The sequence below is a fragment of the Ascaphus truei genome, chromosome 2 (genome assembly GCF_040206685.1).
Source record: "Ascaphus truei isolate aAscTru1 chromosome 2, aAscTru1.hap1, whole genome shotgun sequence".
Taxonomy (NCBI): Eukaryota; Metazoa; Chordata; class Amphibia; order Anura; family Ascaphidae; genus Ascaphus; species Ascaphus truei.
The window spans coordinates 46,873,927-46,901,539 of NC_134484.1; the positions used below are offsets into that span (position 1 = coordinate 46,873,927).

General features: G+C 43.9%; 1 protein-coding gene across 1 annotated transcript in view; it reads left to right on the plus strand.

Annotated features, from left to right (window-relative positions):
* The window catches only part of SAMD12 (sterile alpha motif domain containing 12), a 453,365-nt gene that overhangs the window by 325,981 nt on the left and 99,771 nt on the right, over positions 1-27,613 (plus strand). Inside the window, exon 4 of the mRNA XM_075582397.1 lies at positions 18,681-18,821. Within this exon, the coding sequence (XP_075438512.1) occupies positions 18,681-18,821 (141 nt within the window). The remainder of the gene's footprint in view (positions 1-18,680; positions 18,822-27,613) is intronic.

A 27,613-nucleotide genomic window follows, 5' to 3' on the forward strand; every position in this document is an offset into this window, starting at 1 on the left:
TATAATGGTGAAGGGTACTGATGCGATTACTATTTAGAACCAATATCTCCAATAATCAAAAATCTTAAGTATAGTTATAACTATAAACAAATCAATTTATATTATCTAAAGTTAACAAATACAACATAATCATCAATTGAAAAAAATTATGAAAAAGAAAAAAAGGGAGAAAAAGAAATAAGATAAAAAGAAGGTGTCATAATGCTCACTGAATCTAAATGGAAAATCTTTGCAGAGGAACTGTTGTTTTTTTTTTCAACCAAAAGTTTTTATTGAGTGCATGGTACAATAATCACATTCTCTTCCAACCCATTGTCGTATACAAATGTATCCACAACAACTCATATTATAATTATATTCACGAAAGACATACTGGGGTAACGAACAGACCAACAAGACGTACAGACATACTACACCAGGGTTGGGGGAGGGGGGGGGGTTGCCACCGAACTAATTCAGCTCATCCTGGCTCAGCGTAGAGGTTGTAGTTCTCGCTGTCTCCTGGGCTTCCTGGGCTTAGAGGATATCCGGTCCACGAGAACTCCCGGTGTCTGCAGTCGTAGCATTGGTTGCTGAGCTCTCTTAATGTGTCTTGGCCCTTGCTTGTCTTCTTCTCTACCCCATTTATTTATTCCCTTAGTTTGGTAAGAGTCTATGTCGTTCTGTCCTCTACCCTCCATCCAAGGAGAACGCGCCTATAATTATTAAAGCAGTACAGTATTTTGGAGGCATTGACCCCTGGGATATCGTTCAGGCCTAGCCATGGTGACCAGACTTTTAGAAAGTTTGTGCCGGTGTCGTTAACCAGACTCGTTAACTGTTCCATCCGGCAAACGTGCCAAATTCAATTTCTGATTTTTGGGATGTTTGGTATATCTGGTTGCTTCCACAATGCTGCGAGTTCGCACCTCAGGGCAGTTGCAAAATGTGCAATTAATTTGTGCTCCGATCTGTTTAGCCCCCTAGTGCGTCTGGCCAGCAGAAACAACCAGGGGTCCAAAGGGATCGTGCAGTCGAGAATTCTCTGAAGCCAATTTCTGATCTCCTCCCAGATTGGGAGTACCTTGGTGCAGCCCCACAGCATGTGTAGCAAGTCTGCCTGCTCCCCGCATTGTTTAGGACACAATGGGGGGTAGCCTCGGACAAACTTTGATAATCGTGTTGGAGTCAGATACCACCTCAGTAGGACTTTATACGCGTTCTCCTTTAATGTCATGCAAATCGAGCTTTTAGTTGCAGCCAAGCTGATCTGATCCCAGTCTTTGTCCTCTAATGTGTCTCCTAGGTCTCTTTCCCATCTGTTCCTATATTTTAATGTCACGTCAGCGTCAGGAGTCGGACAGACCACCGCTTTATACATTGTAGAGATAAGTCCCTTGGTTCCTGTTCAAGTAGAACAGAGCTGTTCAAAATTAGTGCGTTTAGCGCGAATGGGAAATTTGTCGTAGAACGCTCTTAACTGGAGGTATCTAAAGAATTCTGAATTTGGAATCGATTTCTCCGACTTAATTTGCTCAAACGGTTTTATAGATATTCTACCCTCCAGGTGTCGAAGGCGAGTATATCCCTTCTGTGTCCATATATTAAAATCTCTTTTCTGCAGACCCGGAGCGAAATCAGGGTTTCACAAAATTGGGGTCATCAAGGAGTGTTGTCGCATCAAGACATGTTTATATTTGCTTTTGTCCCATACTGCCAAAGAGCTGATAATCGCGGGGAGCGGGTTTGTGATGTCCTTGCGGACCTTGTTTGGGAGCCATATCAGATCCTGCAACGCCACCGGGGCACAGCAGGCCGTTTCCAGTGCTACCCAGCGCCTCTGGCTAGGGTGGGTATGCCACTGGATGATTTGAGTTAATTGGGCCGCTCTATAGTACGACAACAGGCAAGGTACCGCTAGTCCTCCTTTCGTAGTGGGTCGAATTAGTATGCTAGTTTTGATGCGGGGGGTTTTATTACCCCAGATAAATTTCACCATTGCGGACTGTAACCGAAGGATCTCTTCCCTGTTTATGGGGACCGGAAGAGTCTGAAATAGGTACAGTATCCTGGGCAGGAGATTCATTTTCAGTGATTGGATCCTTCCGATCCAGGATATGTTGTACCCTGCCCATTTCCGGAGGTCTTCCTTCAGTGTCCGAATCAATCTGGGGTAATTCGCTTTATAAATGGTATCAGATTGCTTTGTGATATTTACTCCTAAGTATTTTATGCAGGAGGTTTGCCATTTGAATTCAAAATTTACCGTGATCAATTTCTCAGTAGCTTTAGGTAAATTGATATTTAGGGCTTCTGATTTTGCCTGGTTAATTTTAAATCCCGATATTGTATTAAATTCCCCTAATAATTGGAAGACGTTCGGCAGAGAGGTGAGGGGCTGTGATAGTGTGAGTATCACGTCATCAGCATACAGGGCCACTTTATGTGACTGGTCACTGATTTGGATGCCTGTTATATTTGGACTGAGACGGATGTGTGCCGCCAGGGGTTCAATACAAAGCGCAAAGAGTAAGGGTGACAGAGGACAGCCCTGTCTGGTGCCGCTCTTTATCTGGAATTCTTCCGAGGGGAAGCCCTGGTGTCTGACCTTCGCCGTCGGTCCCCGATACAGAGCGAGAATTGCCTCTATCATTCTCCTTCCCAACCCAAACGCCCCAAGCGTCGCTCTCAAGTAGGGCCAGTCAATTCTGTCGAACGCTTTTCAGCATCTAGACTAAGCACCATAGACGGGATACGTTTTTTCTGCGCCAGATCAATTAAGTTAATAATCCGTCTGGTGTTATCAGCTGCTTGCCGACCACATATGAACCCTACTTGATCAGGATGGACCAACCTGGACAACACCTGGTTAAGGCGGTTAGCTAACAGTTTGGAAAAGATTTTTATATCCGAGTTTATTAACGAGATGGGTCTGTAGCTTTTACAGTCCGCTGGGTCTTTTCCTTGTTTGTGGATTACTGAGATAGACGCCTGGAGCATCGAGCTCGGGATGGGGGCACCATCCAAGAAGGAGTTACAAAGTTTTAGGAGATGAGGAGCTAAAATTTTCCAAAATTTTTTATAATAGAGGTTGGAAAATCCATCTGGGCCTGGGGCCTTGGCTGCTTTCAATGCTTTCATTACCTCTAGAAGGTCCTCAATAGTAAATTCTGCCTGCAGTGCGTCCCTCTCCTCTCTGGTCACTGTAGGCAGCTGTGCCTCAGTCATGAACGTCTTAAGCCGTGCTTGTGTGGTTGGCGTGTGAGCCACCTTCGCCCCATCGTATAGGGTCTCATAGTATTTTTTAAATTCATTGACTATTTTTTTAGGGTCAGAGGTCAGGTCCCCTTTTTTTGTTCGAATTGTCTGAATTTGGGAGACTTGGTTTTTGTCTCTTAGTTTGTTGGCAAGTAGGGTATCTGGCCTGTTTGCTTTCTCAAAATATTTCCGCTTAGTCCATGTCAGCTCTTTCTCAGCTCGGGAGGTCAACAAAATATTCAATTTGGTTTTAGTGTCTAGCAATTCCTTAAGGGTCATTGCGTCTTTATTCTTTTTATGTCGAGTTGAGAGGACTGCTAATTCTGCTTGTAATTGATTGATTTTTTTGTCCTTCTCCCTCTTTCGCCTGCTTGCAATCCTCATGAGCTCTCCTCTCAGAGTCGCCTTATGGGCCTCCCATAAGGTAGCCTGCGAAGTCACACTTCCTACATTCTCCCGAAAATATTCCCTGATTTTATCCCCTACGTTTTGTGCAATAGCGGGGATCTTGAGTAAAACTTCATTGAGCTTCCAGTTCGCTCCTGGTCTGTCTAGACTAAAATTAGTGCACCGCAGCTCTATCGGCGCGTGATCTGACCACGAAATATCGTGGATGCCCGTGTGGGAGATCTGTGAAACCAGTCTACTTGATACAAACAGGTAGTCTATCCGACTGTATCTGTCATGAGGGTGGGAGTAGAATGTGAAACCTTTATCCTGCCGGTGCTGTTCTCGCCAAATATCTAATAGGTTATTGGTGTGCAGCTCTCTATTCCAGGTTTGTCTTATCTTGGAGCTATTTTTACTGCTCGGGGTGCATCTATCTAGTATAGGATCTAGGGTTTGGTTGAAGTCGCCTCCTAGTATAACACATCCTGTCGCTAATCTCTGGAGCGCAGCGAAGAACCTCACTAGAAAAGCTTCCGTACCTTCGCTTGGAGCATAAACATTTGCCAGCGTGATTGGTTGACCTCTTATTTCACCGCTTAAAATGAGAAATCGGCCATTGCAGTCTTTTTTAATGGTCTTAATCGTCAGGGGCAAACGGTCATGCACCAAGATGGCTACTCCTCTCTTTTATTTTGTGGCTGAGGCTGAGAACCAGTTCTTATACCTATAATCAATAAATTTTGGTGCATTGGTTTTAGAAAAATGTGTTTCCTGTAAGAGGATGATGTCAGGGTCTGTTTTTTTATAGTCTGCCATAGCTAGTCTGCGCTTCCCTGGATTATTGAAGCCCTTAACATTATGTGATATGATAGTAATCCCTTTATTCATGATTGTAGTTTCCAACCTTTACTCTTGCGTAATCAACCGTCTGAGCCTCTGGTGACAGCGATGCGGGTGTCGGGTGGTCCCGTGCTTGAGTCCACTTGTCCGTAGTCTGGAGCGATGGCATGGGGGTACAAAGGGAAACACACTGGGGAAACATCGAGAAACACAGATCAACAATTATTTCAACATAGAGTAACATTCCGGGGATTGGGCGAGAGCTAGCTCCCCCAGTCCCCTTCTTTGCCCTTTTCAGGCGTACAGCCCGGATGGAGTTCGGGATGGCCCTCCTTCCCCCTCTCCCATCCTTCTCAGCTGGCCTAAACGGGACTTCCATGGGTCTCTTGTGGGTCTTCTCTCCCACACCCATGTGGAGGCTCGTACGCAAAGCCTTCACGGGGGGCAGCGCTCCCCCCCCCCTCCCTTGTCTAAGTGGAGTAATAATGCAATAGTGAAACGGCCACTTTGTGTAACTTAGCTTGCAAACTGTAAGTTCAGCTGTAAACGTTAACAATTAGAGTGTAACTTGTAACTTGTATAAGATAACTGTTTGCCTCTGTTTGCTATCTTCTCTTGTACTTTCCTGCCTGCCTCGGTACCCATGCATGTTTCCACCCTCTGTTATTCTGGGTTCCGTGTTGGTAGCTAGTGTTTCATGGTGGTCTGCTTCTACCTAGCCCTGTATGCCATGCTCCCGCCCCTCTTATCTGCTGGTATGTGCTGTGTAATCTGTTGTGTCCCCCCTCCCTCCGCTCCTCCGTTACTCAGTTGGTCTCCTAATGCTTTCAGCGCCCTCAGTGGCTCAATGTCTCTCCTCCACTGCTTGTTGCCATTATCATTGGCATCTTGTTGGTTCCTCTGGAGTGGGGGGCGCCAGTCGGTTGTACAGTGCTACGTTCTTCCGGTGCATTTCTATGACGCATTCCGGCTGATCCTCCCATCTGCCCCCTCCAAGATGGCGTCCGAGCCACTTCCGGTGACGCGTTTCCGTCGGCCGCCATTGTCCTCCAGTTAGCCCGCGGAGAAGGACGTCTCCTCACCTGTTCTCGCGTCTGGAAGCCCTTCACTTCCGCAACGAAGCCATGCTGTGAGCCGCTCTCTGCGGCGCCATGTTGGGTGCCTTGCGTTTCACCTCGGATCGCCATTTGCAGCTTCAGGTAAGATTTTGGATTTTCTTTTTCAGGTATCTAGTGAAGACCTTTCAGTGGCATTACCAACGGGGATCAACTTTGTCAGGCATTTTGGAAGTACTTTATTCGGCAAACTGGTGGGGTAGTTACTTCCCCAACTTTTAACTGAAAGTGTAGTCAACTGGACTTCGGTAGGTTTAGGAAACTGGGGGGCTCATCGGGTCTTAGGGGATTTTGGCGTTCCCACGGTGCTCCACTCTGGGTCCTCTCGTGCTTCTCTCCTGGGACTTTGTGACTGGCCCTCCTTTAGTCCCAGTTTATGCAGGAATTCCTCGCTTTCCCCTGGGTCTTTTATAGTTATGGCCCTTCCGTTCCTGATTACCATCAGGCCAAACGGAAAGGTCCAGCGGTATCTCACTGCCCGGTCTCTCAATAGTTTGGTGACCGGGTGCAGTGCTCGTCGCCTCATGAGGGTGATCGGGGATAAGTCCTGGAACAGCTGGATCACGATTCCCTCGAACCGGCATGCCCCCTCTGTTCTTGCGCATTTGAAGACCGCGTCCCTGGTTTTAAAATAGTGTAATCTTGCTATTATATCTCGAGGTTGATCTGCGGCTGCTGGGCGGCTTCTGAGGGCTCTATGGCAGCGATCCATCACTCTTTCTGCCGCAGGTATGTCAGGGAGTATGGCTTCCAGCCATCTGGTTATGAATTCCTCTGCGTCCGAAATCGTTTCTGGGACCCCGCGCACCCTGATGTTGTTTCTGCGGTCCCGGTTCTCAGCATCTTCTTGCCTATCCATTATCTCCGCGATCTGGTTTTGCAAATGTGTGGTTTTTTTGTCCGTTTTTTTTATTTGTTTGGATGCGGTCGCCATCTTTTCCTCCAAGGCGCTTGTTCTATCCCCTAGTCCTTGGACCTCTTTTTTCATATCCTGTAGTCCGACATAGATCATGTCCTTCATATCCTGATATAAGCGATCAAAATCGCATATTCGGACAGGCATCTGGGTGGGCTGATGCAGGGGGGGGTCTTCATCCCTTTCTGAATCGGATCCTGCAGTTGACTCTGGCGGCCCTGCCGCGGCAGCGCCTCGAGGTGTAGAGCGTCCCAAATATCACCTTAAATCACCTTCTTTTTTCTTTTTTGCTGTTAGTGGGGCCATTGTGTGAGTATCCCTTACTCTATTCCTGCCTTTATTTGTGGGGGTTTTTTGTAATTATTGCCGTTTTTACTGCTTTTCGGGAGGTGGGGGATGGAGCTCTGGTTTTATGCTGCCATCTGCTCCAGCCTCGCGCATGCGCCTGAGGAACTGTTGTTTATTGACTAAATCAATTGTTGCGTCAGCTTCTGATTACACTGTGCTATTAGGTTTTGATGCACTGTAATTGATTGATTTTTTTGTCCTTCTCCCTCTTTCGCCTGCTTGCAATCCTCATGAGCTCTCCTCTCAGAGTCGCCTTATGGGCCTCCCATAAGGTAGCCTGCGAAGTCACACTTCCTACATTCTCCCGAAAATATTCCCTGATTTTATCCCCTACGTTTTGTGCAATAGCGGGGATCTTGAGTAAAACTTCATTGAGCTTCCAGTTCGCTCCTGGTCTGTCTAGACTAAAATTAGTGCACCGCAGCTCTATCGGCGCGTGATCCGACCACGAAATATCGTGGATGCCCGTGTGGGAGATCTGTGAAACCAGTCTACTTGATACAAACAGGTAGTCTATCCGACTGTATCTGTCATGAGGGTGGGAGTAGAATGTGAAACCTTTATCCTGCCGGTGCTGTTCTCGCCAAATATCTAATAGGTTATTGGTGCGCAGCTCTCTATTCCAGGTTTGTCTTATCTTGGAGCTATTTTTACTGCTCGGGGTGCATCTATCTAGTATAGGATCTAGGGTTTGGTTGAAGTCGCCTCCTAGTATAACACATCCTGTCGCTAATCTCTGGAGCGCAGCGAAGAACCTCACTAGAAAAGCTTCCGTACCTTCGCTTGGAGCATAAACATTTGCCAGCGTGATTGGTTGACCTCTTATTTCACCGCTTAAAATGAGAAATCGGCCATTGCAGTCTTTTTTAATGGTCTTAATCGTCAGGGGCAAACGGTCATGCACCAAGATGGCTACTCCTCTCTTTTATTTTGTGGCTGAGGCTGAGAACCAGTTCTTATACCTATAATCAATAAATTTTGGTGCATTGGTTTTAGAAAAATGTGTTTCCTGTAAGAGGATGATGTCAGGGTCTGTTTTTTTATAGTCTGCCATAGCTAGTCTGCGCTTCCCTGGATTATTGAAGCCCTTAACATTATGTGATATGATAGTAATCCCTTTATTCATGATTGTAGTTTCCAACCTTTACTCTTGCGTAATCAACCGTCTGAGCCTCTGGTGACAGCGATGCGGGTGTCGGGTGGTCCCGTGCTTGAGTCCACTTGTCCGTAGTCTGGAGCGATGGCATGGGGGTACAAAGGGAAACACACTGGGGAAACATCGAGAAACACAGATCAACAATTATTTCAACATAGAGTAACATTCCGGGGATTGGGCGAGAGCTAGCTCCCCCAGTCCCCTTCTTTGCCCTTTTCAGGCATACAGCCCGGATGGAGTTCGGGATGGCCCTCCTTCCCCCTCTCCCATCCTTCTCAGCTGGCCTAAACGGGACTTCCATGGGTCTCTTGTGGGTCTTCTCTCCCACACCCATGTGGAGGCTCGTACGCAAAGCCTTCACGGGGGGCAGCGCTCCCCCCCCCTCCCTTGTCTAAGTGGAGTAATAATGCAATAGTGAAACGGCCACTTTGTGTAACTTAGCTTGCAAACTGTAAGTTCAGCTGTAAACGTTAACAATTAGAGTGTAACTTGTAACTTGTATAAGATAACTGTTTGCCTCTGTTTGCTATCTTCTCTTGTACTTTCCTGCCTGCCTCGGTACCCATGCATGTTTCCAGCCTCTGTTATTCTGGGTTCCGTGTTGGTAGCTAGTGTTTCATGGTGGTCTGCTTCTACCTAGCCCTGTATGCCATGCTCCCGCCCCTCTTATCTGCTGGTATGTGCTGTGTAATCTGTTGTGTCCCCCCTCCCTCCGCTCCTCCGTTACTCAGTTGGTCTCCTAATGCTTTCAGCGCCCTCAGTGGCTCAATGTCTCTCCTCCACTGCTTGTTGCCATTATCATTGGCATCTTGTTGGTTCCTCTGGAGTGGGGGGCGCCAGTCGGTTGTACAGTGCTACGTTCTTCCGGTGCATTTCTATGACGCATTCCGGCTGATCCTCCCATCTGCCCCCTCCAAGATGGCGTCCGAGCCACTTCCGGTGACGCGTTTCCGTCGGCCGCCATTGTCCTCCAGTTAGCCTGCGGAGAAGGACGTCTCCTCACCTGTTCTCGCGTCTGGAAGCCCTTCACTTCCGCAACGAAGCCATGCTGTGAGCCGCTCTCTGCGGCGCCATGTTGGGTGCCTTGCGTTTCACCTCGGATCGCCATTTGCAGCTTCAGGTAAGATTTTGGATTTTCTTTTTCAGGTATCTAGTGAAGACCTTTCAGTGGCATTACCAACAGGGATCAACTTTGTCAGGCATTTTGGAAGTACTTTATTCGGCAAACTGGTGGGGTAGTTACTTCCCCAACTTTTAACTGAAAGTGTAGTCAACTGGACTTCGGTAGGTTTAGGAAACTGGGGGGCTCATCGGGTCTCAGGGGATTTTGGCGTTCCCACGGTGCTCCACTCTGGGTCCTCTCGTGCTTCTCTCCTGGGACTTTGTGACTGGCCCTCCTTTAGTCCCAGTTTATGCAGGAATTCCTCGCTTTCCCCTGGGTCTTTTATAGTTATGGCCCTTCCGTTCCTGATTACCATCAGGCCAAACGGAAAGGTCCAGCGGTATCTCACTGCCCGGTCTCTCAATAGTTTGGTGACCGGGTGCAGTGCTCGTCGCCTCATGAGGGTGATCGGGGATAAGTCCTGGAACAGCTGGATCACGATTCCCTCGAACCGGCATGCCCCCTCTGTTCTTGCGCATTTGAAGACCGCGTCCCTGGTTTTAAAATAGTGTAATCTTGCTATTATATCTCGAGGTTGATCTGCGGCTGCTGGGCGGCTTCTGAGGGCTCTATGGCAGCGATCCATCACTCTTTCTGCCGCAGGTATGTCAGGGAGTATGGCTTCCAGCCATCTGGTTATGAATTCCTCTGCGTCCGAAATCGTTTCTGGGACCCCGCGCACCCTGATGTTGTTTCTGCGGTCCCGGTTCTCAGCATCTTCTTGCCTATCCATTATCTCCGCGATCTGGTTTTGCAAATGTGTGGTTTTTTTGTCCGTTTTTTTTATTTGTTTGGATGCGGTCGCCATCTTTTCCTCCAAGGCGCTTGTTCTATCCCCTAGTCCTTGGACCTCTTTTTTCATATCCTGTAGTCCGACATAGATCATGTCCTTCATATCCTGATATAAGCGATCAAAATCGCATATTCGGACAGGCATCTGGGTGGGCTGATGCAGGGGGGGGTCTTCATCCCTTTCTGAATCGGATCCTGCAGTTGACTCTGGCGGCCCTGCCGCGGCAGCGCCTCGAGGTGTAGAGCGTCCCAAATATCGCCTTAAATCACCTTCTTTTTTCTTTTTTGCTGTTAGTGGGGCCATTGTGTGAGTATCCCTTACTCTATTCCTGCCTTTATTTGTGGGGGTTTTTTGTAATTATTGCCGTTTTTACTGCTTTTCGGGAGGTGGGGGATGGAGCTCTGGTTTTATGCTGCCATCTGCTCCAGCCTCGCGCATGCGCCTGAGGAACTGTTGTTTATTGACTAAATCAATTGTTGCGTCAGCTTCTGATTACACTGTGCTATTAGGTTTTGATGCACTGTTTTTGGTTTATCTATCTGGATAATAGTTAGTTTGCACATTACTGTACTGTATGTGTTTGGTGGGGGGAGGTGTATTTATTGAAATGTAGGCCACATTTATTTATTTTTTACAACAGGATTGGTACCTCAGGCCAATGGGGACCACCCGAAGAACCTCGGACACCTACGGGAACCACCCGAGAAATCCCGGATGCCCACAGGAACCACCTGAGGACCCCTGGGGACCATCCGGGGACCCCTATGGGGCCCCCGGACACCCGTGGGAACCACCCAAGGGCCCCCAGACACCCGTGGGGATGACCTGGGGACCCCCTTTGGGGCCCACGGACACACACGGGGACCACCTGGAGGCCTACACACACTGCGGGGACCACTCGGTGACCCCCACAGGCCTCTGGTATGAATCCTGTTTGAAACAAAAGAAATGATGATTTCATATGGAGGCAAAGAGGGTGGGTTGTGTATTGGTAATTCTAACATATTGTAATGTTTATTGGGGGCAGAGGAGGTGAATGAAGGGCCAAGTTCCCGCTTCACTCACCCCCTCTGCCCTCAATAAAGCAGATATTGTGCCTTAACCCCTTCATTGCCTTAGCGATTATCCACTAAGGTAATGAAGCTGCTTTAATGTAATTTTTATTAATAGTGTGCGGGAGCAGGGGGTCTCCTGAGCTGAACCGTATTGATTTCATCCTCGGGTACCCCCTGCTTCCCGAGTTACAGGCCCCGTTACGGGGTTCCGGTATTTCCTCTGCATTTAAATGTCCCGCGTCATGTGACCGTGGGAATCAAATGCACCCCATAGCGGGGCCTGTATCTCAGGAAGCAGGGGGTCCCCGGACCTGAAATGAATGCGGTTCTGCTCTGGAGACTCCTTGCTCATCTACACTAGAAGTAAAATGTATATTAAAAAAACATTTTTTTGGGGCGAGATATGCGCAGGGAGAGGCTGCTCTCTCTGAGCAGCTCTCTCGGCAGCAGAAAGAACTTGCCGGGTAAGACCTTTTCATAGAGGCGATCTTCACGCCCGTTTTGTGAATTTTGCTATCAAAGGTAATCGAGGCTTTCTGAATACTGTGATAGCAACGCTCACAAAAACGGCAATTTAAATGGCCTGGCGAAATTTAAATGAACCTTAAGTGCATAGGCCCCATCGTGTTTCACTTAGATATCAAATATTTGCTTCATTAAATAATGTTTCCATATTTGCATGTAAATACTTTGTATACATTCTTAGGTCAACCACTCAACCTCCAGAAATATGGAACTGACATTAACAATCACATGTAGTTCTTCTGGTCAGTGCTTTTTGTTTGACTCACTCAAATCATTATGTTGGTTGAAATATATTCTTTAAAGGGGGCTTTTTCAGCATAAGGGGGAAGCAAAGGGCCACCAGAACGGCACTGCATTAATTTCGGCTGCTGGGACCCCCTGTTTCCTGAGATGCTTACCTCCGAAGGTGCCCATAGAACCTTCCTGTGCTGGGGAATCAAAATTGAGTTTTAAATCGATCGTGAGGCCAAAGGAAGCCGCAACGTGATCCGAGATGTAAGAACCAGGGAGTACCGGCAGATCCGTTTCTCATCCATGCTTAAAAAGGGGGGTCATTTATTTGGAATGCTACTTTAAAAGCACCACTTTCAATGCGTACCTTCTATACGGTTCAATATGTGAAAAAAATTATATATATTATTTCCCAAGAAACAAAGTATAGTAAAGTAACACTATGGTTCAGTTTCAAAGAATGTGATTATTAATTATTTTCTGTAATTTTGCACTGGATGATAACATTTACTTTAGCTCCCATTTTTTTTAAAGGAAGCATTAGCAATGGGGCATGGTTTTCTCCCATATTGTATCAATGTTTCTTGATATGCAGTAGTCTGTAATGAAAAGCATTTAGGTCATGAAAAGTAATTTTATTACTAAAGGATTTCACCCAACATGTTCAGTGTTTATCTTCTACACGATTCTTTCTTTTTGTGTTCATATTGTTGTTTTGTGACCCCTGTTTGGCCTTTTTCCATTTTGCCTGCCCTGGTGCAAGAACCTCAGATGTTACATTTTGTAAAGACTGTTGATTTGACTTCATTGTCAAAGAAGCATTGTATAGAGCAGGGGTGCAAAACTTTTCCCCGTGCGCACCCCTGCCTGCTCTCCTCGGCGCCTCGTGCCCCTCGATATATCCATGACCTATTATTTTTTCAATCAAATATTTCCGCTGGTTTTCCGCTTTCTGTAGGTCAAGACCTATGAATGAATAGGTCTCTTCATTCATAGCATAAGAACGGGAGATGCCACATAAATAAATGTTTTTGTTGTTGTTGAAGTTTAATTGATACACCCTCATGCCCTTATAGCAGATGCCCCCTGCCCACAACTATGAGCCAAGTGGTTCTTATCTGCTGTTTGAAAATATGAGTGAGTAGATCTTTTCTTTCTGTGTAGTAGATTCGAATGAAGTATCAGGCGTTCTTTCTTTGCAGTTCCAATCTTTATTCTTCTGAGGCAAATACGTTTTGTACAGGCATATGAATGGAGAACTCACAGCATTGGTTGTTGGTTGGTAATAGTTCCGGCATACTGTACTGCTGCGACACACTTTATTCGAGCAAATACCCAGTATGTACCTGGCAGATACCTGGAATGCGCCGCTCCTCACCTCTGACAAGCCCCGTTGCATTTGCCTTCCCAGCCATGGTTCATGCCTGGCTGACGGGAGGCTGATCTGTTAAATGATAATGATTAGGATTTAATAGGCTGCAATGCTTCGCGTGTCTACCAGATGGCATAAATTCATGAATTGTAATGCAGTATATATATATATATATATACTGTGCAGTATTGCAGCCAGCGGGAATAAAATGCTTCAATCCCTGCCTGGAAAATAACGCAATGCACTCGGGCAGAAAACAGTCACAAACCTCAATACACCCGGGTATACCCGAATTCGTGGGACTAGCCGAGCTCGAATAAAGTGTGTCGCCAGTGTATATACTTTCAAGCTAGTTTTTATACCCTTTTTCTAGCTGCTTGCCAAATCATATATTTTGTCCTTTACATTTATTGAGTCAATCATTAGAGCAGCAGTTCAATCAACATCCTACATGTGTGGGGTTTTTTTTGTTTGTTTTTTAATAAATCAGTTCTGTACTATGAGAAAATAATTGTAGCATTTAAAAAAAAATTTTTAAAGACTTTTTTTAATGTAGGAAGAATTACCAAAGTTACAGCCCCTTTCCCCTTCTGACAGGCTCTGGCTCTTAAGCCCGCCCTCTCTCTAGCAGTGAACCAATTGTATCTAGTAACTGCCCAGTCAATCATATTCCAGGACTACATTGCCCAGAATGCTGTGCAAGAACTGAATTAAATAACCCGGAGCAAGTGTTCAATTACAGGAGAACGGATCGATCTGCAGCTTAGCTAATCATTTGTCATTGTGCAGATTGTATTGATGCACATATTGAATGGGAATATATATATATATATATATATATATTTTTTTTTTTTTAACGTCAGCTTGAACTGCAGCTTTAATGGTAGAACAATGTTTCTCTACCTACTTATCCTACTATCAATCTTGCTCTGTTTTACAAACTCCCTTGTCATATACTGATTAACTGCCTTCTAAACTATAGGATTAACTGTTTTCCTAATCTTTAAGAACCATCTTTATTATGCTGCTCATGTTCTGTAGTTAATTAACTGTTTTCTCTCCCTTACTTTCCACACTCATGAACCATACAATTAAGCAAATTCAAAATCCTATTTCTAGTTATATACTGTATAACATAGAAGCTATAAGACAAAACTAAGTCTGATTCACACATAATCCTACCTGCACCATCTATATTATTTTTGTTTGGGAGAACAATATACACGTTTGTGCATGTCTTTAATCATGAGTTAATGAGAACAGTAGGGTACTGCAGTAAAATTAATCGCAACCCTATGGTAATAAAGACCCTACAATAAAAACAACGCAAAATTCAATAAATGCAAACCTTATTAACCACTTAGTAGCCAAAGTGCCCAGCAAGGCATGGTTAATCCATGTCTAATTGTCTTCTCAGGCATATCATGGAGTTAACATTGTTTAAATGTAAAGTTTAAAATGATTTGTTGCATTGTTCAAAATTGTTATCGACAATTCCAGACTGTCTGTACCTAGTTTTGCTGTGCATGCAGCAACTATTACAGCTTAACCCCGTTATAGCGCGACCCGTTATAACGCGAATTCGCTTATAACGCGGTTTCAGCAAGGACCCCGAATTAAAAAAAAATAATTGTTTTAAACGTTTCATTTTTTTTGCACACGGCACACGGCACACTGCACACTGCACACTGCACACTGCACACTGCACACTAGACACACTCTCACTGCACACACTCTCACTGCACACACTGTACACACTCACTGCACACACTCTCACTGCACACACTCACTGCACACACTCACTGCACACACTCTCACTGCACACACTCCCAGCACTCACTGCACACTGCACACACTCCCAGCACTCACTGCACACTGCACACACTCGCAGCACTCACTGCACACTGCACACACTCGCAGCACTCACTGCACACTGCACACACTCCCAGCACTCACTGCATACTACACACACTCCCAGCACTCACTGCACATACTCCCAGCACTCACTGCATCCACTCCCAGCACTCACTGCACACACTCCCAGCACTCACTGCACACTGCACACACTCCCAGCACTCACTGCACACTGCACGCACTCACTGCACACACTCCCAGCACTCACTGCACACTGCACACACTCCCAGCATTCACTGCACACACTCCCAGCACTCACTGCATACTGCACACACTCCCAGCACTCACTGCACACTGCTCACAGCACACAGTACACTCACACAGCACACTCCACACTCTCACAGCACACTCACACAGCACTCACAGCACACTACACTGCACAGCACACCACATTCGCACCACCCCTCCCACTCCCCCTCCCTACCTTTGGTGTCGGCTGCTGCGATCGGAGCGGAGCTGGCATCAGGAGGAGGGGGGGGGGTGTCGGGAGGGGGTGGTGTGGATGCCGGTAGGGGGGTGAGTGAGGAGCAGGCTGGGACTCGGAGGGCCGCGTGGGCTAGGCCCAAAACTGATTGTGCAATGGAGGGCGGGCGCGGAGGGCCGGTAGGTCTGGGGGCCTCGGGGGGGGGGAGGAAGTGGATGTCAGTGGAGGGGGATGGATGCCGGTGGTGAGAGTGGGGGGTAAGGAGCATGCTGCAGCTGGACTCGGAGGGCCGCTGCTGGGGGACGTGTAGGGCTTCCAGCCACCTCTTCCCTCCTTCCCGATCGGGCGCGCGGCGGCGGCCATTTTTTTTAAAATTAGCGCGACCCCGGTTCTAGCGCGGTCGGATCGGGTGGCCCCCGAGGACCGCGCTATAACGAGGTTGAGCTGTATATATTGTATGTAGTTATCACTACCTTGGTATAGGAGATAAAAAATATGGGGGGTGTTCACGCATGATTTACGATACCGAAGGATATAAGAATTTAATAAATACAGCTCAACCCCGTTATAACGCTGTGCTTGGGGTCCAAAGAATCACATTGCGTTATAAGTGGAACGCGGTTAGAAATAATGTACAATTGTACGCATTGTACGTATAATAATCGAGTTGTAAAGTATTCATAAATACAAAAATTGGGAGGCACGCTTGCATCGCGTTATAAGCGGATTCGCATTGTAACGGATCGCGTTATAACAGGGTTGAGCTGTAGCTTGTGAATGTGTAAATTTGCAAACAAAGAAAATATTGACAAATCATTTCCTTTTTGAAAAGCTGATTTTAAAACCCTTATCATTGGCAAGTTAGGTTTAGTGAACAATTGAATGGGGAATAGTTTTCTACCGTATGATGACTCGAATTATTCACCCTATCGACCGTTAGAAAATCTAGTATTATATTTCACAGTGCTGATAGAGAAGAGAAGTTTTTTTTTAAATCATCTGTTCACAGTATTTTTAGGGTTGCTGTCGTTCGAGTCCTGAGAAAGCGGACAGCTACTGTCTGTGGTGCTCCACCAGATGAGCTTGAGGGTTGAATGAGGTCACTGCTCTATAAGTATACTTTTAAATGTGAGTTACCGTAGGACATAAATGAAAGGGTGATGAAGCACTTAGTATCCCTTGAGCAGATATTGTATAAAAACACAGTATGAGCTAAATTTATGTAAAATTCAATTTTGCTTGCTGACATTTTTCTGTTTTTATGATTCTATTGTGTGTATTATGTAACAGGTGTACAGTATGACCTCTTTGGTATTTCTGTTTTATTCACATATTTGTTTAGATTACCAGTATGCATATGGTCTATTAACCTAAAAGACCTCCTCTGTGTATCTTACATCAAGTCCTTTGAACAACCATCAAATTGGCAGCTGCAGCTGTTCCTGTGCATTAGTGATGTCATTCAGACTCAAATAAAATATAACTGCAATTACAAGAGCAGTTCTCCCTACTCATTCTTTTTCTGACCAAGAAATAAGGATGGGAGTGGGGAATCCCCTGAAACCAAACGCGGATATTTTCAGCTAAGGTGACCCCTGGTTCCTGAGATACTCGCAAGATAACTTACTTGTGAAGTTACTATGCTCAACTCTTGTTCTATGGGAAACAAAACCACTGCCCATTCTCAGGCCAAGAGGAAGTTACAGCATCAATTGTGGCTTCCTATTGGACGGCCATTTAAAAGCCTTTTAATAACAAGGAAGTAATACAGGTAACTTACACCAGTAAGTATCTTGGGAACCTATGGATACACGGAGCTGAAAATAGCTCAGTTCAGCTCTGCCGTGTCCTCGGGTTCCAATCCTAGAAAAGCAATAGATTATTTAATAGCATAAGGGCCTGGATACCTATACTGTAGTCTATCTGATTTTTGAGGGTACTGATGTCTTCACACTCTCCGAGCACAGCGGCTTCAGAACACGTCTAGGACTTTTGGTCGCCGCTCTTTAGCCAGCAGGACATTTAGCAGGCGGACGTAATGTAAGAAAAAGTGGTGAACCGCGGTCACAGCAACTCCAACAGCCAACGCATTGAAAAAAGTAAAAAACTTTATTGATGACTAACAGTGAACATCAGCAGTAAAAAAAAGTCCATCATTGGACGAAACGCGTCAGAGTGTACTGCTGCTGTTCACTGTTAGTCATCAATAAAGTTTTTTACTTTTTTCAATGCGTTGGCTGTTGGAGTTGCTGTGACCGCGGTTCACCACTTTTTCTTCCTTTGACGTCACTTCCGGCTGGAGCACGCCGACACCACGAGCAGCAAGGATAGGAGCTGCGCATATTTCAGCGTTTGGGCCAGACAGAAACGGAATCTGTGAGTACTGAACAGCTGAACGGCTCATCGCGGGACACGGGGTGGAGGTGAGGCTGACGGACACTGGATCAGTGACTTACTTTGAGGCACCTCTCCAGGAGGTGCCTCTCTGTACTTCTACCGGATAATTTTCCTAGCCCACCACCCTGATGTGATTACCGGAGGGCTTATATAGCCTTATATTCATCAGTTCCTCATTAGTGGTGTCTTTCTCCATGACCAATGGACAGTATATTGTAGCCTGGGTAGTAGCCTCGGTACACCAAGGGGTTAATCCCCATATTTCTTCACTGTCAAGGTAATGTATACCGTAACTCCCTAACCTTACCCTAAAGACCCTTAATGCTAATGCAAATATTTACCCTAAAAACATGAGCCCCTAACTATAACCCCTTACTTTAAAACACCTTATGTTAACCCCTAATACTGATGCTAATAACTTAGGGGCAAAATGGGCAGCGCCTGACTGTCCTTGGCGGCTGAACGGCAGCTACGGAGTGGCTGCAGTGAAAGGTCCCACAGAAGGGCAAAACTTCCTGTACAATTCAGTCCTCGTGGAAGTGATCCACGGCCAGGTCATTAGTGTAAAGAAGGATCACGTGACTGAACAGAATGTCTGTGGCACTTTGTGAATATGTTGAAACTTATAATTTGTTAACAACTTATTATAGAGAAGATCACCTTTAAGGTGTATAAGATCATTATAGGATTAAAGTACTGCTGTTTTAACCGGATTTGGAAAGAATTTTCACATATCCAAAATGCTTCTGAACTGTTTCCGGTGTTTGGATTCATTTTTACACTGTCATTATTTCCTTCCTTCTAGGTCGTGCTTTGCTAAGACTTACAGACAAAAAACTAGAGCGAATGGGAATTGGCCAGGAAAGCCAGCGACAGCATGTCTTACAGCAAGTCCTTCAGCTGAAAGTTCGAGAAGAAGTCCGAAACCTTCAGTTACTTACACAAGGTATGAAACACTTTTTCACATCTATCCACTGAAAAGGGTAATGTCGAGAAAATATCCAGCTGACATATATTAATCTGTACAGATTTGCCCTTTCTTGGTCTGAATTGCCATGTAAAGGTCTTTTCAGGTGCTTTCAAGAAAGCTGCAATCGCTGGGAAATACAGTGCATAAATGGGTATGTTGAATTGACCACTTGGCAGGATGAATGTAGTTTTGATCCACAAAATATCGACATTCTAACTGTTTAAATGTCAAGTTGCTAAGATTAAAATAGCTGTAGAGACCATATGCAGAGGCAGGCAATGTAGTCGTTTGTTCTTCTATTCATTTTTTGTTTGTTTCATTTTCCGGACATACTGTACTTCACTGTAAAAATGAGGGCTGAGAGAAATCTTCAAAAAATTATTGTTGCAAGAAGAAGCAGTATAGTGTCCCAACCCATATAGTTCAAGCGTTGCTGTCCTATCCACTGCACCACTGTACTTGTAAATAAAGTACTGTATACATACAATGGAAATTGGTCTTTAGGCATGTTCCACAGAAAAGCTGCATATAATTCTGTCCGTGTTATTTATACAGGAGGAGATACTACATTATGTGACTGGTTATGCATTTGTTGAATTGTGTCATATGAATGGCTTGTGTACAGTAACACAACAATGTAAGAAACAGATGTTGGCAGATTACGGTGTTAAAGTAGAGATGTAAAGTGTCTGGTTGCTTGGTGTGATTCAGAAAAACTGTTAACAGTATTTTTGATGGAAATAATTAATTGCATAATTTTTTTACTGTATGCAGTTAAACCTTTATACTGAGTGGTAGATACTTTACAATGATGTTAAGATAAGTGTACCACATTTCTCCATTAATTTGTTTTTCCTGTTTTCTGTCTCTTCTTTTAAAAGTCTCTCGGGTTTTAAGGGGTTAAACTTTTTAGGGCAGTTTGGGTTGACACATTGTTATTTTACACGGGATGACAGCAGCCTTTCCTGGAAGGCATTACGGTTGTATAGGGCTGGGTTAGTTGCCTTTATATTGCTACTGTATAAGTGCTGATTGGCTAAGATTTTTCCTTCTGGGACCCTGGTTCTGAAACAAGGCGTTAGTAGGACCCAGTGAGCTTATGATGAAATGTCATAACTTTACAATAGTAGTCTTTATGTTCTTGAAATCTTGTCCATCCACTGAGCAGCACTCTCCCACTGATGTGTGTTGTTTGTGATTTGTCAAAGTATGTTAATTCTTTAGTTAGTTCTTATGTACGCTTCCTACTTAAACTGCTAGTGTGGCCTTTTGTGCACATACATACATGATCAAGTAGAGCATACAGTATGTGTACAAGTACATAGGCAAACATTTTGTTACGTTGATATTGTGATATTGTGATCGTTCAAAATTAATTCAGCAGAGGTGAAGAGAGAGAATGGAAAGGAGCAAAAAGATAACAAAACATTGCTGTCAAGCTGTGCTCCTTTCTTCAAAGTTTTGTGGCTTCCTTTGAAAGTTGTACATGGCTTTTTGCTTTTTCCGTGCTACTCAATTCTAGTTTCATTTGCATAGCTCAAGTAACATGACAACATTTTCTGGATTCAGAAAGGATCCTTGCAGAGGGATGGGCTTTAAAATCCCACTTGGAAGTATGAAATCTGACAAATGAAATGGCAAAGGCACAACAATTCTGTACTTGTCTCGAGAAGCACACATCTTGTTCACTCTGTGTGGGAAAGTAATTTTACTATGAATTTACTACATTTAACAGAGTAGTTTTGTATGTATGTATGTATGTATTTATTTATATAGCGCATTAATGTACATAGCGTTTCACAGCAGTAATATACATGACAATCATATAAATAATAAATCACATATAGGGGATAAGTGCTTCAGACATAAAAGTAACATTTCAGAAGTGGAGTCCCTTCTCCGAAGAGCTTACAATCTAATTTGTTGGTAGGAAGAACGTACAGAGACAGTAGGAGGGCGTTCTGGTAAGTGTGTCTGCAAAGGGCCAAGGTTAATGTATGAGGTGTTAATTATCAGCCATGGAGCTACTCATATGCTTCCTTAAGCAAGTGTGTTTTATGGTGGGTCTTAAAAGTAGAGAGGGTGCTAGTCGGATATTGAGGGGAAGGACATTCCAAAGGTGTGGGGCAGTCAGTGAGAAAGGTTTAAGATGGGAGAGGACTTTAGATACATAAAGGGATAGAGAGAAGACATCCTTGAGCAGAACACAAGATTCGGGATGGTGCATTACGAGAAATTAGGGCTGAGATGTAAAGAGGAGCAGAAGAGTGTAAAGCTTTAAAAGTGAGGAGGAGAATTGAGTGTGTGATACGGGATTTGAAAGAAAGCTAGGAGAGGGATTTCAGCAGGGGAGATGCCGAAACAGATTTCAGAAAGAGTAGAGGATTCTGGCAGCAGCATTTAGGATAGATTGTAGGGGAGACAGGTGAGAGGCAGGAAGGCCGGACAGCAGGAGGTTACAGTAGTGGAGATGGGAGAGAATGAGGGTCTGTGTCAGAGTTTTTGCAGTCAAGCAACAGAGGAAAAGGCATATCTTGGTAATATTGCGGCGGAAAAAACGATAGTTTTTTGCTACCTTTTGAATGTAAGAAGAGAATGTGAGAGAGGAGTCGCGTGTGACCCCTAGGCAGCATGCTTGGGCTACTGGGCGAATGATAGTACTTCCAAAAGTAATTAGGAAGGAGGAAATAGGGCCAGGTTTGGGAGTATGTATGAGGAGCTCGGTTTTTGAAATGTTAAGTTTAAGTCGGCGGAGGGCCATAAACGATGATATAGCAGAAAGACATTCAGAAACATTAGTCTGTACAGCAGGTACAGTATAAGGTCAGTGGTAGAAAAGTTAATTTGTGTGTCATCAGCATAGAGGTGATATTTGAACCCAAGAGGTGTGATTAGGTCACCTAGAGAGAGTGTGTAAAGAGTACTTCGAAGGTGCAATCCCACATAGCCAACCAAAAAAAATAATTTTCTAAAATGTTTACAATCCAATGGACTTCCTTAAATTAATCTATGACTGTACATATTACCGCGCTCCTACCTATAGAAGTTTGCTGCTGGTAAAAAGATACCATACATATAGAGAAAAAAAAAAGAACGATTCCTGCCCTCCTAGCAATTAGGCTAAAATAAAATAGTAATCTCACGAATAAGGGTTATTTAGTTAAACCCTTTGGCCAAAGCGTTATAAGCCTGCAGCCAATGTCAGGGCATAACCGAATACTGGTACTACACTGAATATATGTAATTATTGTCCCATGTGCAAAAATAGAAAATACAGCGCACAGCCAAGAGAGTGGGTCCAAAATAGATATAAAAAGATTATTTTATTAGGTCCATTAAAAATAGAGGTATAACAGACCTCCTACGCGTTTCGTATGCATTGCACTTTATCAATGGAGTTAGTAAGTAAGCCAAATTACATACCTTAAATACACATACAGAGAATGCCCCATTTGGCGCCAAAAACGCAGTGACGTCGCCACGTCAGGTCGTCCCCCACTCGCTTGTTGACATCACATCAATCACACCACCAATCCACACTGATTTCCTAAGGCAGCTTCAGTAACTCCCATTCTGCCCTTTGTTGAGCTACAGGGCTCAATGTGAGTGCGAGTGCAGGCCACGCCCCCCGCGGACATCACCCGTTGTCATGATCGCACATAGGGTATAGACATGTGTTGCAAAAAAACTTCAACTGCTCAGAACTTTATCAAACATAAATCAAACAATTCATGTGATATACAAAGTATTTTAAACAGGTATCCTAAGATAAACTACCTCTTCTGACACAAGTATTGATGGTATCAAGAACTATGTAATCTAATTATTTCATTTATTAAATGTTAAATAAACAAAATTAATTATACAGGCATACCCCAGTTTAAGGACACTCACTTTAAGTACACTCGCGAGTAAGGACATATCGCCCAATAAACAAACGACAGCTCGCGCATGCGCCTGTCAGCACGTCCTGAACAGCAATACCGGCTCCCTACCTGAGATTATAGAGCCTGTTACAAATGCGTTATTTACATCAGATATGCACATATATGACTATTGCAGTACAGTACATGCATCGATAAGTGGGAAAAAGGTAGTGCTTCACTTTAAGTACATTTTCGCTTTACATACATGCTCCGGTCCCATTGCATACGTTAATGCGGGGTATGCCTGTATATACCTACAGCAGCTACCCTGAATGCAAATTTGTATTGTCTTCTATATAGACTCATGTATATACTCATGATAGATAAATCTAATTTATGAATATACAGTTGCGCCGACGAGTATTCTAAAACTTGCCTTGGAAAATCTGGGGCAATCACCAACAAGACCCAGGTACATGCTGGGTACTACATGCTGCAACATTTCATTGACATTTCTGCAGAAAGACTAATGGCCCATCGGATTAACACAGTAGGGGACCCTGGCAGTCCCATTCAGGTTTAGAGTGTTTCAGAGTGTTTTTATCTCCCTTCCAAATTATAATCAAATCGTCTATAAATCGTTTATAGAAAATAAAAAAGCAACCACACACAGCAGCATAGTACAGTTAATAGTATGCAGTAATACTGCTCAAAACAGTTACAGAACTTACTCTGGCAGTGTTCTGACCCAATTGATTCCACATTCCTTAATAAAGGAGGCACTGTGCTTTGGGTCGTTATTTTGGAAGAACTGGTGACCAGATGGAAATTCTTGCCTAATGTGTGGTATTATCTGGGAGATAATGGCCTTCTGGAAATACACTATTATCCTGGACAAAAAAACAAATGTAACGCTGTTATACAGAGACAGGGTCGCATTCAGATATATTTATAGTACTATTGTCAAAACTGTATACTGTTTAACACTGCTATCCAGGGTCAGGGTAACATCCAGATACACTTAGAGTACAACTGTAAAATAAATATAACACTGATACACAGGGACTTGTTGTACCTTCAAATATAACTATGGGTTCTTGTCCAAGTTTTGAGATTGCACCCCACACATGAAGCTTGAGTAGATGCTTTGGCCGAGGTTTCGAGGATATATTTTTTTTTCCTGAATGCCACAGTGACAAATCTTTCCAAAAATCTCATCCGAAAATATAACATCAAACTTTTCTCCACTCTCAATCAATGCATGTGCTTGGTCAACTCTTTTTTTTTTTTTATCTGGTTAGCCTCCCTTATCATGGGAAACATTCTGCAATTACAAGAAAAAATGGGTTACATTAATAAATCTTTCTGCTATGTGGTGATTTAGAATTTGGCTTCTATAGACAAATATACAGTAGCATACCCATAAATGTGATATAAGGAAAGTGCTGTACTTCCCAGAATAAGTCATACATGATAAACATGCTGCGATCGAGGTAAACAAAGATATTAAAGCAGCAAAACATGTGAAATCTTATATGGATTTAAAAATATATATATATCAGTACGGTACTGTAGTATTAGATCATTTTTACTGCCTTTTTTTAAATTATTCAACTCAATGCCATTTTAATTAGTTTTAAAGCTTCTTTGATTTCTATAGCAGGTTTTAGCCCACCTCCCAAGCAGAGCAAGATCTGTGCAACACTTTCCTGTTTGTAATAATTTGGTGCCAATGTTCCCAGCAGTTGGTGCTTTAAATGGTAACAATAAATAATGTTACCTTAGTAATATAAGGATACATTGTAGCTGCTGAATTAGACGCAATTAGGGCTGGACCTATGGACGTGTCAGGTAATTAAAAAAAAAATGTAAAATGTGGCAATGTACGATGTAATTCTAGATTCTTACCTGCGGTAAGCTGGCATTGTTTGGTGCTCCTGTTATAAATATGTAAAAATCTGTATGGTGTGATGAACATAATAGCTGCTTCAGTCAGTGGACTGAAGCAGCTATTATGTTCATCACACCATACAGATTTTTACATATTTATAACAGGAGCACCAAACAATGCCAGCTTACCGCAGGTAAGAATCTAGAATTACATCGTACATTGCCACATTTTACATTTTTTTTTTAATTACCTGACACGTCCATAGGTCCAGCCCTAATTGCGTCTCAATTGCCTGATGCTGGTTTCACACACTGTAAGATCATGTTTCTTCTGCAGAATATCCCCGAACCTGTGCAGCCGAGCGCTCATCATTTTTATGGCTGATCTCATCCACCGCTTCACTGTGAAAATAAGTAATATTATAAAGATGAAAAGAGTGCAGAAGCATATACGCATACTGTACTACGTGCCTGTGTGAAGAAAAACATTAGAAGCAGGAGTGTATACAGTACTGTACTTAGTTCTGACCCTGCTCACCCTTCTACAAATCTTAGTCTTCGCTTGGGCATGATAATGAACAGAGGCCAGGGTCACCTGGATGCCGCTTCCTACAGGCACCGTTGGATGTCTATTCTGTATCCCTTCTTGTGCATGTGCATTATCGCAATGCTAGTTTCTTTGGTAATTTTATTTTGGTCATTGCTGCTTCTCAGAAAGACTGAACCACAAACTAATGTGTATTCAAGGTTAATTGCATTTTCGTTACAAATTATCCTGTATTATAAAGGTAAAGCGACAGGTACAGGTATAAGCCTACTTTTGACACCTTCTAACAGTAAACAAACGTAGCCCCGCCCAACACCAAATGCGGCCCCTGTGACGTCAGCGGTGCGGTACATAAAAGCTCACAGAAATTGCATTGCCACACTCACTGATATTAATCAGAACCAACTGTGAGGATTGGACCTCGGTCCCGCCTCCGTGATGCGTCCCGTGACGCATTGGGTGATGGGACCAGACCTAGACTCCACCCCGCGTCCCAATGGAGGACGCTCCTGTCTCCGCTTCACGTCGGTGTCGCATGACAAGAAACACTCGGGGGGTTAAGGTTAACAACATTAATTCCCTTCATTACTCCACAACTGTGATACACTCTGCCCCTGCCTATCAGTACACAGTCTATGTGTGATGACTCTTTGCCTGCAGCCTTCCCATTGGCTCTCTGTGCTTTATATGCTCATCCAGCTCTTAGGCAAATTGGCTGATCATCAAATTGTGTTGATGTACGAAGTGCTTGCCTCAAGCATCCTGCTGCCCTGCTGTAGCCTCTGTGCATTCTGCCTTGATCTCTTGTACCTTTTGACCTTAGCTTGTACCCGGACATCTCCCTTCTCTGACCCCTGGACCTCGGCTACGCACAACGACCATTCTCACCCTCTACTCCTGGACCCTGGCTACACACAACGACCATCCGACTTCTCCAATCCTAGACCACGGCGAGTATCACGACTATTCTGACCTCTCCTACCCTGACCCAGTATGAGGATTGCCCGTTGGCCACGCACCCCGTGACGGGACAGGTGATGCACACCACACTAACAAGCTGGGGGACACCGCACGTGCACAGCCCTGCAGTTCCGTCCTGTTTGTGGTGAGCACTCATACACTAACTCTTGTTCTCTTGTGCTTTCAGATACTGTATCTTGTGCTTGAACAATGGATCGATCCAGCTTCTACGGACATAAGAATCTGCTTTCTGCTGCTGTTCCAGCCAAATCCTGAGAAAGCGAAAGATACCAGCTGTACTGAAGACCCCCAAAAAGAAACATGCTTAAGGGGGGAAGGAAATTCGAGTAGCACCCAAACCTCCTATGGTGAAAAATCTAGGAACGTCATGGAGAAAAAAAAAGAAGATGGCCAGAAGTGGGAAAAGGGCAATTCCCATCAATTTGAGGAGAGCCTTTGTAGACAAACTAAAACTAAACTAAACAAACTAAAGAAGCAGTTTAAAATCAGCACTGTACAATTCAAAGACGGCATCAATGCACTTTTGCGGCATCAAAGGACTCTGGGCTGGAGACTTCCTAGTGAAGAAGATGAATTTATAAACTAAATAAATAAAGTTTTACTGAAAAATGTTTAATCTCATAAATACAGTTATACAGAAAATGTTTTTAATTAAGATCTTTATTGTTTAATTCTTATTTTCATTCTTGTTTGGCAGGCTGATGACAACACCGTGTTTGGGCAGAAAACACATCCAGCGATACTGTCCGATAATGTACTGTAATTCCTTCATCCACATTATGTTCTTCTCTAAATAACATGCTCACAATTATTTAACATTTAAACATGCAATGAGACAGCAATAACAAGATGTCAGCTGTTGGATGAAGAATATTGTATTATTTCAAAAATTCCTATTGTTGTCATTGTTTAATTCTTGTTTTCATTCATGTTTTACAGGTTTGGCAGGCTGATGAGCATCAACATTGTGTTCGTGCAGGAAACACATCTAGGAATACTGTCCGGTAATGTTATGTAATTCATGCATTTTTTTTGGTCAATACCCATACAACACGTGTTCAATACAGTTCCTGCATGCTATACACAGATATTCAATGACTCACACATGCATTTCAACCAGATTCCATATAAACTCGCATGCGCAGTAATTCAATGACATGCATATGCATTTCTACCTGCTCCCATAGAAACAAACCAGTACTATACCACACAATGTAATTCATGCAATACGCTACTGTATTTCTCCTTGATTATTAATATATAACATTCTCATTTTACAGGGGAAAGTGCCCAAGAGCTGGCCAGCCCGATGAAGATGCCGGTTGAAGAAGACTGTACATTTGGAAAGAGATCGAAGACATTTGTATTATTGTATTTTTACAAAGTCATGAACTGTAATTATTAAAAAAAAATATTTCATGTTTTAAAATACTTTGTAGTCCTCTGAAGTTTTTAGGCAAATAAGTAGTGGGTTAGATTTAAAT